This window comes from Schistocerca serialis, unplaced genomic scaffold (genome assembly GCF_023864345.2).
Source record: "Schistocerca serialis cubense isolate TAMUIC-IGC-003099 unplaced genomic scaffold, iqSchSeri2.2 HiC_scaffold_1402, whole genome shotgun sequence".
Classification (NCBI taxonomy): domain Eukaryota; kingdom Metazoa; phylum Arthropoda; class Insecta; order Orthoptera; family Acrididae; genus Schistocerca; species Schistocerca serialis.
In genome coordinates, this window is record NW_026047628.1 from 2,873,615 (window position 1) to 2,889,492 (window position 15,878).

At 41.1% G+C, this 15,878-nt stretch overlaps 1 protein-coding gene across 1 annotated transcript in view; it reads right to left on the bottom strand.

Moving 5' to 3' along the window:
- Positions 1-15,878, bottom strand: part of LOC126442761 (uncharacterized) — a 111,038-nt gene that overhangs the window by 78,374 nt on the left and 16,786 nt on the right. The window contains exon 3 of the mRNA XM_050090794.1: positions 5,335-5,587. Within this exon, the coding sequence (XP_049946751.1) occupies positions 5,335-5,587 (253 nt within the window). The remainder of the gene's footprint in view (positions 1-5,334; positions 5,588-15,878) is intronic.

The following is a 15,878-nucleotide window of genomic DNA, read 5'->3' on the forward strand; positions in this document are numbered from 1 at the left end:
ATACCTGAGCGCTTCAAGTCTACCTCAAGAGGTGTAAGTCTTTAAAATTGATTGGAAAGCTGGTTAACTGTTTATCAAACAAGGATACCTAATCCCACTACCCTGATGTGGGTTTCTACTGTTCACCCAAACCATTCAAAGGAGATGCAGTGAACATCTGTATCAAAACGCCATAGTTGACCTTGTACCATTCCGAGAGTGAGGTGTCAGCGAAAGGTCCTCTTGGAATGGAATCTGTAAGTACAATTCTTGAGTCCTGTCTCGATATTTCGGTTGGTGAGAACAATATCGACAAAAGGGAGACGACCAGTGGTTTTGAGTCCCAGCCTGACACACAGTTTCCATCTATCAGCAAGATTCAGATCTTTGTTTGTCCCATTATTCGTATATCGAATGTGAAACTGCTTCATTATAATTATTGTTATAATTATCGTTGCTATTTGTTGCTGTCGTGTTTATCACGTAGACTGGTTTGCTGCAGCTCTCCATGCCACTGTGTCCTATGAAAGACCATTCATCTCCAAATAACTACTGCAAGCATTATTCATTTGGACCTGTTTACTGTACTCGTCACTTGGTGTTCTTCTACAATTTTTTCTGCCTACAGTTTGTCTCCATTACCAAACGATCGATTCCCTAAGGCCCCAGGAGGCGTCCTGTCAACTGATCACTTCTTTTAGTCAAGTTGTGCTATACTTTTTTGTCTGTAATTCCATTCATACCTCCTTCTTGTTGTACCATCTGCCCACCTATTTTTCAGCAGTTTACTCTAGCATCACATTACAAAATCTTCTATTCTTTTCTTGTGGCAGCTGCTTATCATTCATGTTTCGTTTCCGTATAGGGCTACATTCCAGACAAATACCTTCAGAAATTACTTCCTAACATTTGAATCAATATTACACTTTAATAATTTCCTCTAAACCAGAGATGCTTTTCGAACTGCATCCAGTCTGCCTTTTATACCCTGTCTGCTTCACCTGCAACAGTTACGTTGCTGCCGAAGTGGGATAACTTATCTACTGCTTTAGTGTCTTATTTGCTAAACAAATTATACTTTTGAATATGACAGATCAACCTTTTAGCAACCTTATTAGCTCGCTTAATACGTTATGGGCATGTCAAGATGTATTTCACTAATTAATATAGCGGGGACATAACCACATTTGACAGAAAATTAAATTAAATAAATGAATTATCGTTCTATGATTGACAGAACATAACGGAAACATTTTCCCAATGTTGTGCAGCTGTTATTAACTGAATGGCAACCTGTCCTGTTGTCAGTTAAAGATAGCATAACAAGCTGAATCCCTGTTTGTGATTAAATAAATAATAGCTGCAGAACATCAGGAAACTGTTTCCTTTGCGATATTAAAGTAAAATTCTTTGCAAAAGAGGAATTAAGACTTGAAGTTTGGAAATATTCAGTAAACAGTACACGTATGCCTCTAACAGTAATAACATAACATGCGCGGTGATTGTAGAACTACATTTCGTTTGTAGAAAGAAATGAAGCCACTGATTATGGTACACAACTTAAAAGCGAAATTGAAAACTAGCAAAGATTGTTTCCTTCAATTCGGCAGCCACAAGCTGATTTCAAGCACTATACTTATCATTAGGCGAGTTAAGTATAGGCTAAAAGTTTACGAAGCCCAAATCATCTCGAAAGCATGACGTAAGCTCATCAGACAAAATGTCGGTCGCCCTTTAGCTGAGCACATGCGTCGCTTTGGAGTGCAGCATGCTGTGGTGCAGGGGAGGTTCCAGTCAGTCATGTGACCCTCCACCACTAATGTCAGTGGTGAGCGAGGCGACGATCGCGGTCTGTGCATGCAAGTCATTGGCGTGGAATCTGCACGGTCACATGGATCGACGTGGAGAAGTCGTGGAACGGCAGAAAGGAACTATGCGTTCCGACGTGTGCACGACCACAGCACCAGTAGAGTGACACGGTTTGTTGGTGCCTCAATGTGGGCTGTCCAAGTATATACAAGGAATGGTGAACCACTGACAGTGATGTAAGGTAGCATAAAAACAGTAAGGTTAAGAGATCATAGCCGACAGGGACTGGAGACGAATGTTCAAGTCACTATCGATCAGTTTCAAGCCAGAAGCGAATTGCCGCTGACAGTGTCTGCAGGTCCATCTGAACCAGATACCGAGCGTTCATCGCGAAGTCAGCTGCACAGACTCGACATTTCGCGTCGGAGACCGTCACTCACACACAGCTGCGCGTGTCGAGTGGCCCAAAGAACACAGAGATGGACAGTGAGGGCGTACAGCGTCGCCAGACGAGTCGCGATTTCGCCTCTTCTGGAATTACCGAGGTGCCCGGTAGACCGGCGGCCCAATGAGGCGTCTAATTAGCTACAGTGTGTGTAGGATTTGGTCCATGCCGGTGGTGGTTCCACGGTGTTATGGCGGTGTTTCCGTCACCATATCTTGTATTCACTCATTAAGGTTAACTTGAACCAGGAAGTGGACGTAAGTCTGTATTTAAACAATTAGAGGTAGTACTACCATCAACTGTGTTCGTCATCCTCTTGGAAAATCTGCGCTAATTTTGCTCTAAAAACTTAGCGCACATTTTCCAAGAGGATGGCGAATACACTTGATGGTGGTAGTATCTCTAATTGTTTAAATAAAGACCTATATCCATTTACTAGGAAGAGGTGACTTCGGTTAGTGGAGGTAGCCGTGATTTTCTTATGTTAGTGGAGGTAGCCCAATTCACCTATCTTCCCACCAAAAGCAGCCATCTTGAATGACGTCAATCGCGTCGTCAGCTGACGTTACAGCCGCCACCTTGGAGAACGGCAGTTTGGGGTGACACCCTACCTGGGGTGACGCTCTCCCTGGGGTTACCCTCTCCTTGCCCTACTAATGAAGTGCTGTACTATCTTCTGCTTCTTCCTGATGAATATGCTGTGGACATTCGAATTGTAGAAGATGGCAACAGTCGTGTTCCCAGGTCTCCATGTGTACGTTCCTCGCTTAACAAACATTCCAGCACCCTACAGCACCTCGAGATGGTCACGAGGCAGTCCGATCTTAGCGCTGCTGACACTGTAGGGTACTGCTTGGAACGGCAACTGAGACACAGCGGCTGACATGTCTGCACATTGGTAGCTCAATGGGATCCAATAATCAGTGAGAGGACAGTGGATGTTGCCTATTTGAAGAAACTTTCAATACTCTCTTCCTCGCCGAACTGCCGGAATTTTAGAGGCTAGAGGCGGTGATATCGCGATGTCATTGTTGTTGTTGTTTGTTTGTGGGGAAGAGACCAAACAGCGAGGTCATCGGTCTCATCGGATGAGGGAAGGATGGGGAAGGAAGTCGGCCGTGCCCTTTCAAAGGTACCATCCCGGCATTTGCCTGGATCGATTGAGGGAAATCACGGAAAACCTAAATCAGGATGGCCGGACGTGGGATTGAACCGTCGTCCTCCCGAATGCGAGTCCAGTGTGCTAACCACTGCGCCACCTCGCTCGGTCGTGATGTCATTGTGTGATCCTTCACGCAAAAGCTGACTTCAAGCTGACTGCCTTACTATAACTTAATGACGTATGGAAACAATAGGAATCATACAGCCAGCTATTTGCATGTCAAAAGTTTATTCAGACCTTTACATAGGTTTCGACAGGTATAAAGCTCTCTTCCTCGGAAGAAGTAGTAAGACGCCTTGCATATTGTCTGAAAAGAGACATCAAGTTATAAGGCCCAGTCAACAGTAAAATGATCAATATAAATGCTATGGCATTGCCATAAGGCTTAATCAACAGTATATCTAGGTAAAAGTTTGAATAAACTTCTCTTGTGCCACTGGTTGCCTGTGTCATTCCCATGGCTCCCATAATTTTACAGTTACCGACTAGTGCCATGTTCAAGATTTTAATGACGTATATATAGCAGATGATACGCAGTATTAGTACTACCTTGTGGTGCAGAATGTTGACCCTACTGTTGCTTCTTTCCCAGAAAGTAATGCACCGCATTTTTTTCTCAGCCGAAAGCTGAGTTGTTACGTATGTATTATTTGAAGTTTACTAAGTGAGCGAGCCAAGTTTCCGTTACAGATAGCGTAGCTTCAGGACAGTTTCAAAATCATATCTGTAGGCGATGTACGTTACAAGTAACGTGCCGTCGTTGAATTTCTCACTGTAGAGAAAGAAACTGTGGGAAATATTCACAAACACTTGTGCATCGTCTATGGAGCATCTGCTGTCGGTAGAAGTACAGTTAGTAGCTGGACACGGAGGGTGAGGTCACCAGATGGCGATCGGGGAGACCGTGCACCGCTGTCACACCTGCCATGTTGCAGCGGGGCCGAGCTGGACGTCCACTTGTTCGGGGCACTGAAGGATGGCATTCGCGGAAGACATTTTGAAGACGATGGGGGCGTGATCCACACAGTGAAGCACGGCCTCCGCCACCAGGACGAGGATTGATCCGACAGGGCATACACGCCCTTGTTTTGCACTGTAGCAAGGCCATAGAACGGAATGTAGATTACGTGGAAAAATAGGGTGTGTAGATAAAACACCACTCCTTCATGAGTCTAATTCTCATTATGTTCGATAAAGAATTGTTGAAGAAAAGAAAATGCGGAGCATTACTTCCTGGACAATCCTGGTAATTAATTTAGCTGTTAGCGGTGTTTTTTTGTTCACTTTTGAAATTATTTACAGATAAAACCGACATCAAGCTACACTGTGACTGTTGTCATCTCTAATAACACGGTAATTTTATAGATTTTTGCTAAAGGATTGGGAAATAGCTACCTAAATTCAATTTGAGTAAAGCAATTAGTGTCAACCGCATAATATTTTATTGATGGGTACCGGTTTCAATCATTGACGATCATCATCAGGCAACAGAGTGTCTCCTTTAGCAATATACAGAGATAGCGAGCAGAGTGGTACGAATTCCAGAAGGCACATTCGTCGACAGTTCGGTGGCCACTGTCAACGGAGGAGGCAGCGTATTAGCTTGCTGTCTCCTTGTATCTGACCAATGTGTGGTTACTGGCGGCTGGTTGGTCTCGGAAAACAGGGAAAGTAGGTGATAGCGTACAGAACAAATTTACGGACAGGAGAATGTTCAAAAATGGCTCTGAGCCCTATGGGACTTAACTTCTATGGTCATCAGTCCCCTAGAACTTAGAACTACTTAAACCTAACTAACCTAAGGACATCAGACAACACCCAGTCATCACGAGGCAGAGAAAATCCCTGACCCCGCCGGGAATCGAAGCCGGGAACCTGGGCGCAGGAGAATGTGATTAGGCGTACGGTCAGTAGTTACGGCGTCGAGTGGTGTACTCACCTTGGTACAGGGCAGGAGGCGATACAGTCGGCAGAGATTCGGCAGCTGAGCCCCTCGCCGAGCTGGTTGGCCTCGTCCCAGGAGAGGCGGCGGAGAGCCGCCAGGGCGCCGTCGCAGACCTCGCCCTCCCCTTCTGCTGCAGGGGGCGGCGGCGGTCCGTAGCTGGAGATGCTGGCTGCCAGGCGGGCCACGGCCGGCACCGCGGCGGACGGCGGCTCCAGCGTCCCGCGAGTTCCGCTCAGCGTGTCGTCATCTGTGGAACGTCGTTCAGTCACCTCGAGAGGTCTGCGCTCCGACTACTCACACACGCTGTCACTGAATTCTTCTGCCTCCATCTGTACTAGCAGGCACCCAAAGTGAAACGCTAAGAGAGCACCAGTCGACGAAAGTCGACACTGCTTTCACGAACAAATGACCAGCACTTCAGGTGGCTGTCGGCACAGCGGCCACTGCCGTAGCTCCTCTTGACGAGGAAGCAGAGAGAGCTGCGCAGACAGTACTCTGCCCTGGGACACTACAGCACACCGTGTCGTCTTTTCTGATGAGCCCCCATTCAGAGTACAGCATCGCAGTAGACGCACCCGTGTGTCGTGGCTCCGAGCAGAGTTGAGGGTGCCAAGTTGCGTTCGGCATTCTCCTCCTTGCCCGTTACCTGGAGTCAGGGAGCCATTTGATAGTCGACAGGTAACCAGTAAATTAGATTGCAGCCATTATGTTTCTGAGTCTTCGAGACCATTCAGTTGACGTGTCTTTGAGGTCTCTGAGACGTTACCTTCCCACAAAAGAATTGTAGACCTCATGTCACTAGTGCAGCTCTACCCTACCTCGATAGAGATTGCATTCGACTGTTGGACTGACTGCAAAGTCCAGTAGATCTCTCGGCACGGTGTCGTGTCCAGAGAGGGAGTGAGATAGACGCATTCCGACAACTCGGGGTGTTACCTCTGCTGACCTCCTCGTCGAGTGGAGGTAGTTTGGGCAGCTTCTGAAACTCCAACAGGTGGTGCAGAGTACAGAACTCAGTGACGATCGGTCTGGGAAGCAGGGTATAAATCACAAGTTCCCTCTCATCTGAAAAATGAAGAATCTTACTGCCACTGCTGCTCATTCCCACTATCAGTCAAATTCCCATCTACTGAATCTACCTCCATGCAAGGCTAGCTAATAGTTCCAAGTCTCGTGTCTTGTACAGAATGATACAGAGTCTGCGTTGTTATACACCACAGATCTCGACTACTTACTGGGTCCTCATGAGCCCTTTTTATATGGGTCGTATGGCGTCACAGGCAGGATTCTAGAACCTTCTATGACGCTCTAGGCGAGGCTAGTCACGTATTCAGTGTACTTCCATTTTCACAAAAGGTGTGGTGGGGAAATTTCCCCTGGCATGACCAGGCACTGCAGGCACTGCTAGGCACATAGCCATGTTTGTTCCCTGGCGCCAGTCGGCTGGCGCTGGCCATTATCGCTTCTCAGATATTGAGGCAATGCTTCCACCCCAAGGCTGGCTCGTACCAGCTCCAGTGGAATAATTCTCAAGTGTTCTGCTTCATATGATTTGCTGGATTGAGATTCGCAACACTGGTCACTGGGTGCTGAGACTGAGTTCGGGCACAGAGCTGAAGCAGCACAGAATGACGTGACAATGTCTGTCAGCCAACTGAGGTTTACCTCGATGCCTGATCGGATTACTGCCACTGTTGATGGCTCTGGTGGTAGAATTGTGTACTAAATTACCCTGTATACCCCCTATCACCTGGAGATGTTATCACCCTTTCTGTCTACTCTACTGTATAACCACTACAAGTCAAATTTCGTTATTTCCTGTCCTTTGTGTGCCGCAATGGTATTATATTGGTACACAGTAGCTTGGCGAGCACTGTTAAGTGCTTGGCAGAGGATGCTTTCCATTGTACTTGCTATATGTGGCCCTTTGACTTTCCGTTGACCTTCCATTTCTCTACTATGCACAATAAGAATGACTTACAAATACTATGCATCTGCACAATACTGTCAACTTGGTCGCTAAGGCTGCAATCCATAGGTTAATCCCAGATTCCTCACCTAATATTGATTACTGGTACTTTGTAGGCTCTCACAGGCTACCTGACTTCTCTCTCCTGCCAGTTTCGCTCAAGCAACTTTCCTGGCCACCTCTTCTGAGACTCAAACAACTCGCAACAGTCCTTTTGTCACTCTTTGTAAACATTTTATATCACCTCTCTTTGCTGTCTAGTGTGCACCCCATATATTTCAGCGGTATTCCAGTATGATTCATGCAACCGTTTTGTAAGAAAGCTCCCATATAGAATGACTGCATTTTCTTAGTATTCTACCGATGAAGCGTAGTCTACCACCAGTTCCTCCTTGACTAAGCCTATGTCATCGACCCATTCCATATCTCCAAAAGCTGTCACACACAAGTACTTCTGTGAAAACACTCGTTTCAGACAGCGAAGACCACAGTCTTATACTTCTGATCATTTAAAACTAGTTGTCAATGTTTGCACCAATTTGAAATCGTATCAATATGTGGCTGGGTATTTAAGCAGTTTTTTGAGGTAGCACTTCATTATAGATAACTGCACTGTGTAAGGTTACTATTAATATTGTTTGCTAATTAATGTATAACATGAACAGTAACAGTGCCAAAACACTTCCCACGACCCTCCATCTACACTGTGTGCTCCCCATCTCAATCCCGTCGCAAATTTCATTCAGTACCACATAGGATAATTCTCTATTTAATAAATGCTTGTGCAAAATTAGTGAAATTCTGTCCAAAAGTTAATAAATATTTCCGACTTGTCTGAAAAGCTCTGTTTCAGTTTCGCATAACCTGTGTCTTCCAGACTGAAATTGGCGTGGAAGAGGAAACTCTGTTTGAGTATGTGGACTTGTCATTATGGTAAGCATCAAATATCAGAGTCTCAGACGAACAGTTCGAATACTCACTGCTGTCACTGAATAGGATCACAGAGAACTGGGACAGTTCCATGACCTGTTGATACACAAAAGAATGTAGTCATAAGCCAATGTCTTCGGTTCTGAACTTTAATCAGAACTTTTCATATTTTTATTATTTATTTTAGCATATCTTTTAATACTTCAAGGAATTTTACCTCAAATTCCTTTCTCAAGAAATAAAATCATATCATAACTATGCAATAAATCTAATTGAACTTAAGTCATTTTTAACATAAAATCTCAAGCTAATCCTGCTGCAGTAACATACCAAGATGAATCAAGTTTATAAAAAGTTTCGAAAATATTTACTAAAATTAAAACATCAGATTTGTTATATTGTCTTGTCTATTCATCTAAATTTCTATTCTTAATTTTTTTCCAAACTAGTTTTGCACTTAGATAATCTTCATTAGAAGTATTATCTTAATTAATTCTTGAATAAAAGCGTTCTTTCTTGATAGTTTAGTTTCTTGTAGTTTTTCTTCAGAGCTCATATTTTCATAAGTATAAACTCCTTTTTAATAATTAAATATAATTGTTCATCTTCAAAATATTTTGCTGTTTCTCTAAATTGTTCTTTTGTAAGACTCAACAATAATTTATCAGTACTTGAAGCCATAAATTTACATGTAAATGTATGTAAAAATCTTGCTTCGATATTGTCCTTATAAATGACAATGATCTCTTATTTTCTTTTCTCTAATATCAATTTCTTTTTCACAAATATGACAAATTTCCTGAATTTTATAATTAATTACATCTGCTTTACTCAGTTTAATTGTAACATTATGGCTATATATTCTAGCAATTTCTCTTGATTCTTCTTTTAACATATCAACGAAATTTTTTGTTGCATCTTCACCTGTTTATGTAACTAGATTTTTATAATGTCCATTAGAATATTTAACTGACTAACTCAATTAAATTGGTAAATGTTTTTGTTAATATAATATTTTTCAGGATCTGGTTGGTTAGTTTGAATATCTTTTAATAAACATTTGAAATCTGCATAAATTACAAAAGAAACTCATAATGAATGGCTATAATTTTTAAATACAATTTTTGATCTTTAAAAGGCATATGTATTTATACATCTTTATGTTCTTTACAATCGATTTCATAAATGTCTAATTATTCTTGTGAATGAAAATATATTAAATAACGATGAGAAAGATAAATTTGATGTCCATTTGTAACTTTTGGTTTACTAAATAATCTAGAAAGATTTTTTATCCAACAAATAGCCTGAATTATTTTCATTTCGAATTTAAAGAAAATTAACATGTTTTTTGTGTTTGTTTTGTGTATGTTAAAGAGGATATATAATTTTATCTTCTTCATTGTTTTCATATGTGTGGACAGTAATTGAAATATTTGATTTCTTTTAAAATTCTTGAATATCTGTTAACTGAAAATGAAAATTTATTTTCTCTTTTTCAAAAATTTTGTCTTATTCTAATCTAATGTTTGTATGCTTACTAACTCCTTCTGCATCATGTTCTATGGGATATAATGCTGATTTTATTGGATAAAGAAAACTTTTTGATCTTTGTTTCTTACATTAACTACAACTTTTTTTTTTAACTTGAATTACTTTTGATAAATCGATATAAGATGAAACTAAATTGGATTGTGTCTATTGACATTTAATTCTAAATTATCTGTATGAAATAAAAACCGCCCAGATTTTCTTTTCTTCCATTTCAGATAATAGTTTATTCATTGATTTTTTATAATAATCAAATTCAGTTCTTCTTAATAATACTTGATTAGATGTTTTAACATTAAATTCTTGTATTTCTCCTTGTCTTTTAAAATTGCTATAAGACTTCATATTAAATTTAATTTTTCTTCTTTGAATTAAAATATTCTTTGATTTTGTGATTATTTCTTCCATTCTTTGATTAACAAATTCTTCTGATTCCACAGTATTATGAGCATTATTATTTCTATTAGTTATTATTCTTGATGCAAAAGCAGAAGCTTTTCTATAAATCTGTTTAGTTGATTTGAAAAATCATCATTGTCTAGAAATTTAAAATCTGGTAAATTTTACTGGCAACTTTATTGTTTAATTTTTTTTATATTTATCTACTAAAAGTTTTGAAAACAGTTCTCATTGTCATTATCATTATTAATTTTTTTCTCAGATCTATTGAGAAATCGATTAATTTTTGTATTTTAAGATCAGAATAATTTTTTAAATTTTTGTGTTTACAGGTCTTTGTAGTTGGCTTAAAGACATTTTTACTCAAATCGTTACCATCATTAATTTTAACTTCAGTTCCTTTAATAAGATAAATTAATCCACGTTTTTTAAGTTTATAATAATTCTTCAATTATTCTGTTTTAGCAACTGATTGAAGGTCTTTTAAAGTTTAAGATTTTAGTTTGCTCTTCTTCATTTCTCTATTCATTTCTTTCCTATTAAAATAATAAATTAAGTAAAACAAATCTTACATCTGAGTAACCATTGTCCACCTGCTTAGCTGGGTGGTAATGTGCTTGCCTCCCATGCAAGTGGGCCCAGGTTTGATGCCTGGCTCGGTTGGAAATTTCCTCCATTCGGGGACTGGGTGTTGTGTTGTCCTCACCATCGTTTCATCCTCATCACCGATTACCAACATGCAAGTCGCCCAATGTGGCATCAAGTGAAATACAGATTGTACTTGGCAACTGAACATCCCCGGATGGGGCCTCCTGCCCAACCATCCCATACATTCATTTCCATTTTTTTAGTAACCATTTTCTTTACAATAATTTTCCAAATCTTCAAAACTAAATTCATATTTTCCTTTACAATAATTTTCTAAGCTATGAAATAGCTCAGCTTTCTTTGCCTATTTCTTCCATTGTATTTATAGAGAAGGAAATTTGACTATATAATTAAAACGTTTTTGGTTAAATGTATCTTTTGAGATTTTAGGTTTGATGGTTCTTAAATACAAAGAATAAAATTCATTAGATCTGAAAATTTTTAAATAAGAAAATGGAAATTTGGTTTTCGATAAGTTTTTTAAATAGCTCAACTTTGTTTGTCATTTTTGTTTATATTGTATTTATGTTGAATTTAGTTTTTTCAATCTGGGGAAATGAGATTTTTTGGCTGAGGGAACTGCGAAATAGGATTGTTGGTTGGCATCCTGGAAATCTGACTCGGAAATGCTCATGACGTCAGAATTGGCATGACATAACTACTGTCCCTGCTCATAGAGGCCTTCAATGTGCTCTTTCCACCTATCCACTCTCTTCTCTGTATTTAACAGTGGAATTCCCGTTGCATTCTTAGTGTAGCCACCCTTGCTTTTAATTTCAGCAAAGGTTATTTTGACTTTCCTATATGCTATGTTAGTCCTTCTTACAGTCATTTCTTTATCGATTTCTTCACATTTTTCATGCAGCTTTCATCTGCGTTTCCTTTTTATTTCATTTCTCAGCAGCTTGTACTTCGGTATTCCTGAATTTTCCTGAGCATTTTTGTGCTTCCTTCCTTAATCGATCAATTGGAAGTATTTCTCGTGTTGACCATGGTGTCTTCGCAGTTACGTTCTTTGGTCCTATGTTTTCCTTTCCAACTTATGTGACTGCCTTTATTAGAGATGTCCACTCAAGTGTACTGCCTACTGAGCTAATCCTTATTGCTGTATCTATAGCCTTAGAGAAGTTCAACGTATCTCATCACTGCTTAGTAGTTCTGTATCCCACTTCTTCTTGCATTGATTCTTGGTGACTAATCTCTTAAACGTCATCCTACTCTTCATCACTAATACATTGTCTGTGTCTACATCTGCTCCTGGGTACGCCATACAAGCCAATATCTGATTTCGGAATCACTGTCTGACCATAATGTAATCTAAATGAAATCTTCACATATCACCTGGCCGTTTCCAAGTATACCTCCTTTTCTTGTGGTTCTTGAACAGAGTATTCGCTATTACTAGTTGAAATTTCTTACAGAACTCAGTCATTCTCCTCTCTCATTCCATGTAGCAAGCCCCAATTCTCCGGTGACCTTTCCTTCTACTCATTGAAGATTACCCGATCGGAATATCGCCACAGTTGTGGTCCATGACTGAGGGACTTTGCCTCACAATTTCTGTAACAAAAAGAACCTATTGTAATGTAGATTTGAAACTGTAGTTACGGCCGTTTAGTGCGCCTTCTGAAGGTGTTACCCGACCTGTATGACTGGGTTGAGGCAGAGTCTCTCCTCTCCTAGCGAGCCACGGCCCACACTCCAGGCTTGCTGTGATCACCGCACCGAAAAACTCGCCACGTTGGCTGCTCGCGTTCTCCGTCCGTGGGGACACACCCCCAACACAGCCTGGAATCTCTATAAGTTGCTCCTCGACTAAACACACGGCTTTCTAAAATGAAGGTAGAGATGGCAGACGGCTGGAACCATTTAATGCGTAGCGGTACAACGGTAAGGACTGTAGAACACATAAGAGAAAGTTAAAAAATGTTACATAGTTAATGGGGTATGATTGCATTCGGCCACACGGACAACATCTAAGAGGTAATCCGTTTCAGTTCTTCGTTTACAACACCATCCTGTTCCCTCAAACTGCCGACGCCGTCAGCAAAAGTTGTCGCTGTCCGAAAGGTACCTCATTCAACGGCTGCGCGTCATGTGCGTTCAGTGGCTCAGTGAAGACACAGATAAGAGTTGATTGTCAAAATTACAAATGTATACGTTTAAACAGTCATTCGTCGATTGTTTCTCATATGAAATCATTTTATCTGCATTTTCAAAGTGTTTTTATGGTACGAAAAACTTTCAAGTCGTTTCAATAGCATGCATACAGTGTGACAATTATTGAACGCTCAAACGGCATCGTTGACGGCGGGGCATGATGGGAATTAGTATGTGTATGCATGGTTTGATTTAGAGACGACGCCCACTTTCATTTGGACGGGTTCCTCAATAAGCGAAATTGGCCCATCTGGGGTACAGAGAATCCGCATTTCGCAATCGAGAAGCCTCTTTACTCATAACGGGTGGCTGTGTTGTGAGCAGTGTCCAGTCACGGAATAATCGGTGACTACCTAATGTTACGTGAAGGTTTTGGAGCATAGTTTCATCCCCACTGTCGAAAGTGATCCTGATTTCGACAAGATGTGGGTCGTGCAAGACGGAGCTCCACCCCATCGAAGCGGGACAGTGTTTGGCATCCTGAAGGAGCACTTTGGGGTCCGCATTATGGCTCTGGGGTACCCAGAGGCCTCTGGAACGGGCCATGTTCTCCATATCTGAACACATGCGACTCCTTTTTGTTGGGCTATACTAAAGACAAAGTGTACAGCAACAACCCCAAAACCATTGCTGAGCTGGAAACAGACATTCAGCAGGTCACCGATAGCACCGATGTGCAGACGCTTCAGCATCTGATGCAGAATTTCGCTATTCGTCTGAGCCACATCATCGCCAATGGTGGCAGACATATCGAACCTGTCACATCCTAAATGCGAATATCTGTAGTGACGTTTACATGTTCAATAAAGTCTGTGCACGCCATGTTTTGTAACTAATATACGTTTTTATTCATATGGTTCGATAATTGTCACCCTATACGTGCCTAAGCGTTGCCCATGCACTGCCAAAGTTCAGTTTCTGTTCTCAACCTCCGTGAGTAAATTCATGGGTCTGCCTTCGGCAGGGAAGGGCTAAGGCAAACGTCGTTAGTACCATGTGCACTGGCGCTCGTGACAGCACCAGCTCAGATACGAGTCGGACTCTGACGGAAATGTACGAAGTAATCCGAAGGGAAAGGCTGCAACCCACAGATAAAGCAGTTAGCAAGTGCGCCTTCATCGTAATGGAGTGATTTTCCTGCGATCGCGAAACAGTGTATTCAGGTATTAACGGCGCCTCAGTGTACATATGTATATTCGTCTGTTCTTGAAGTTTGTTTTCAAATAAGAATGAAGAGCATTCATTAACTTTTAGAAACAAAATTTGACAGCTGTACGCTTCGAGGACACGTGTGTCTCAGCTCGAATTAAGACAAATGCAAACAAGCCGAGGTAAGGCATTCTGCAGGTCTGTTAATGTAAGTAAATGTAAAAGGAACAGTTGGATTTCCGGCAGCATTCCTTTCAATAACCTATATTGCTCTCCGTGTTTGCTGTTGGCAGAGGCTAAGAATACAAGCTGGACATACACTGGCGTGTCAGATCCGAGCCATATCACAGAGATGGGTAAGAAGCTCTAGGAATCTATTGCACATAAGAATGCTTATTTAGATATATGAATCCTTGGAAAAATAGAAATTGAGCAACATCTTAGCTCAGCTTTCAGCCACAATACAGGCAGACACAATGGTAACGTAAGGAAAAATCGCAATTCCTTCCAAGATAATTGGTTGTGTTAATTTCTGCAGCGAGCTTGAACTAACCTGACATGTACACGAGGAAGCAATAGAATCTAACAACCCTAGAATATTCGGAGGGCTGGTTTATTTTATTTCATCTTTAGATGCAGTTGTGAAGGAGCACATGCGCTGTCTTTAAGGTACATCTAAGGATATACCAAATAACTTACTAGAGTGTAGGTTACATGTGTGTCATGAGCAAAATAACTCAGAAATAGCTAAGACAGATTTTGTGCCTGCAGTAGCAGACGAAACTTCTGAAGTAGCTTCTAACTTAATTTGGTTGTAGTATATAGTTACCTGCTATCTACTGATGAGCCTGTTGAAATATTTTGGATATTTCCAAATCAACTGCGTAATGGTGCTTCCTCCTTAGCTGCTACTACTAAAAATTTACTCACCAGTGTCCAAGAACAGAAAGAAAACGTAACATCTCTGATTTATCATGGTGCCTGTGTCACACTTGACCAACAACAGGCATCCAAACACTTGTGAGAGAACAGTGTAATTTCATGTATTATGTGGATTGCTATGAACACCGAGTGAACTTAATTCTTGCCCAAGCTAGAAGTCTAGCCAAACAAATAAAACTATTTGTCAGAACTATTGCAGAGGTACTAATATTCTTCTCTCATTCAAAAAGTGGCCGTTCCAGATGCAGTTGTATAACGAAGAGTCCCTTGTGATATTCCTGGCTGTGGCTGCCAGTATTTTACCTTGCTAGAAGTTGGCCTTGATTCAGCTTGATATACGTGAAGTAGCATGTGGTACAAAAGTGGAGTGAGGTACAAGCAGCAGATGGTAGCCTACAGTATGTACCAGTCCTGTGGGAGAATCCGTCAGTTGTACTGAACTTTCTTCCGATTGGTCGGCACATTTTGGCTTCAAAACTTTTCATTGTATTTAACCCAGTTTTCAGAATGACAATCTCTCATGTTTCCTCTACGAGCCTACCGTTTTTGTTTATTATATTTCACTAGTTTTGAGAAACATAAGAGTAATGGTATTACAAGTGAAGCGCTTCGGACGCCTTCAGGTCGCTTCGGCACGCCTGGGAGACGAAGTACTTCGGCTGCACTAGTCACTGTGCTACGAGTGTTCTTCAGAGCCGGACGTGTATTCTGTTTCGTATTCTATATCGGAAGTTGTCTGAAAAGTTACCGTACTATTACCATCATTGTCGGTACTACAGCTCTGGCCCTC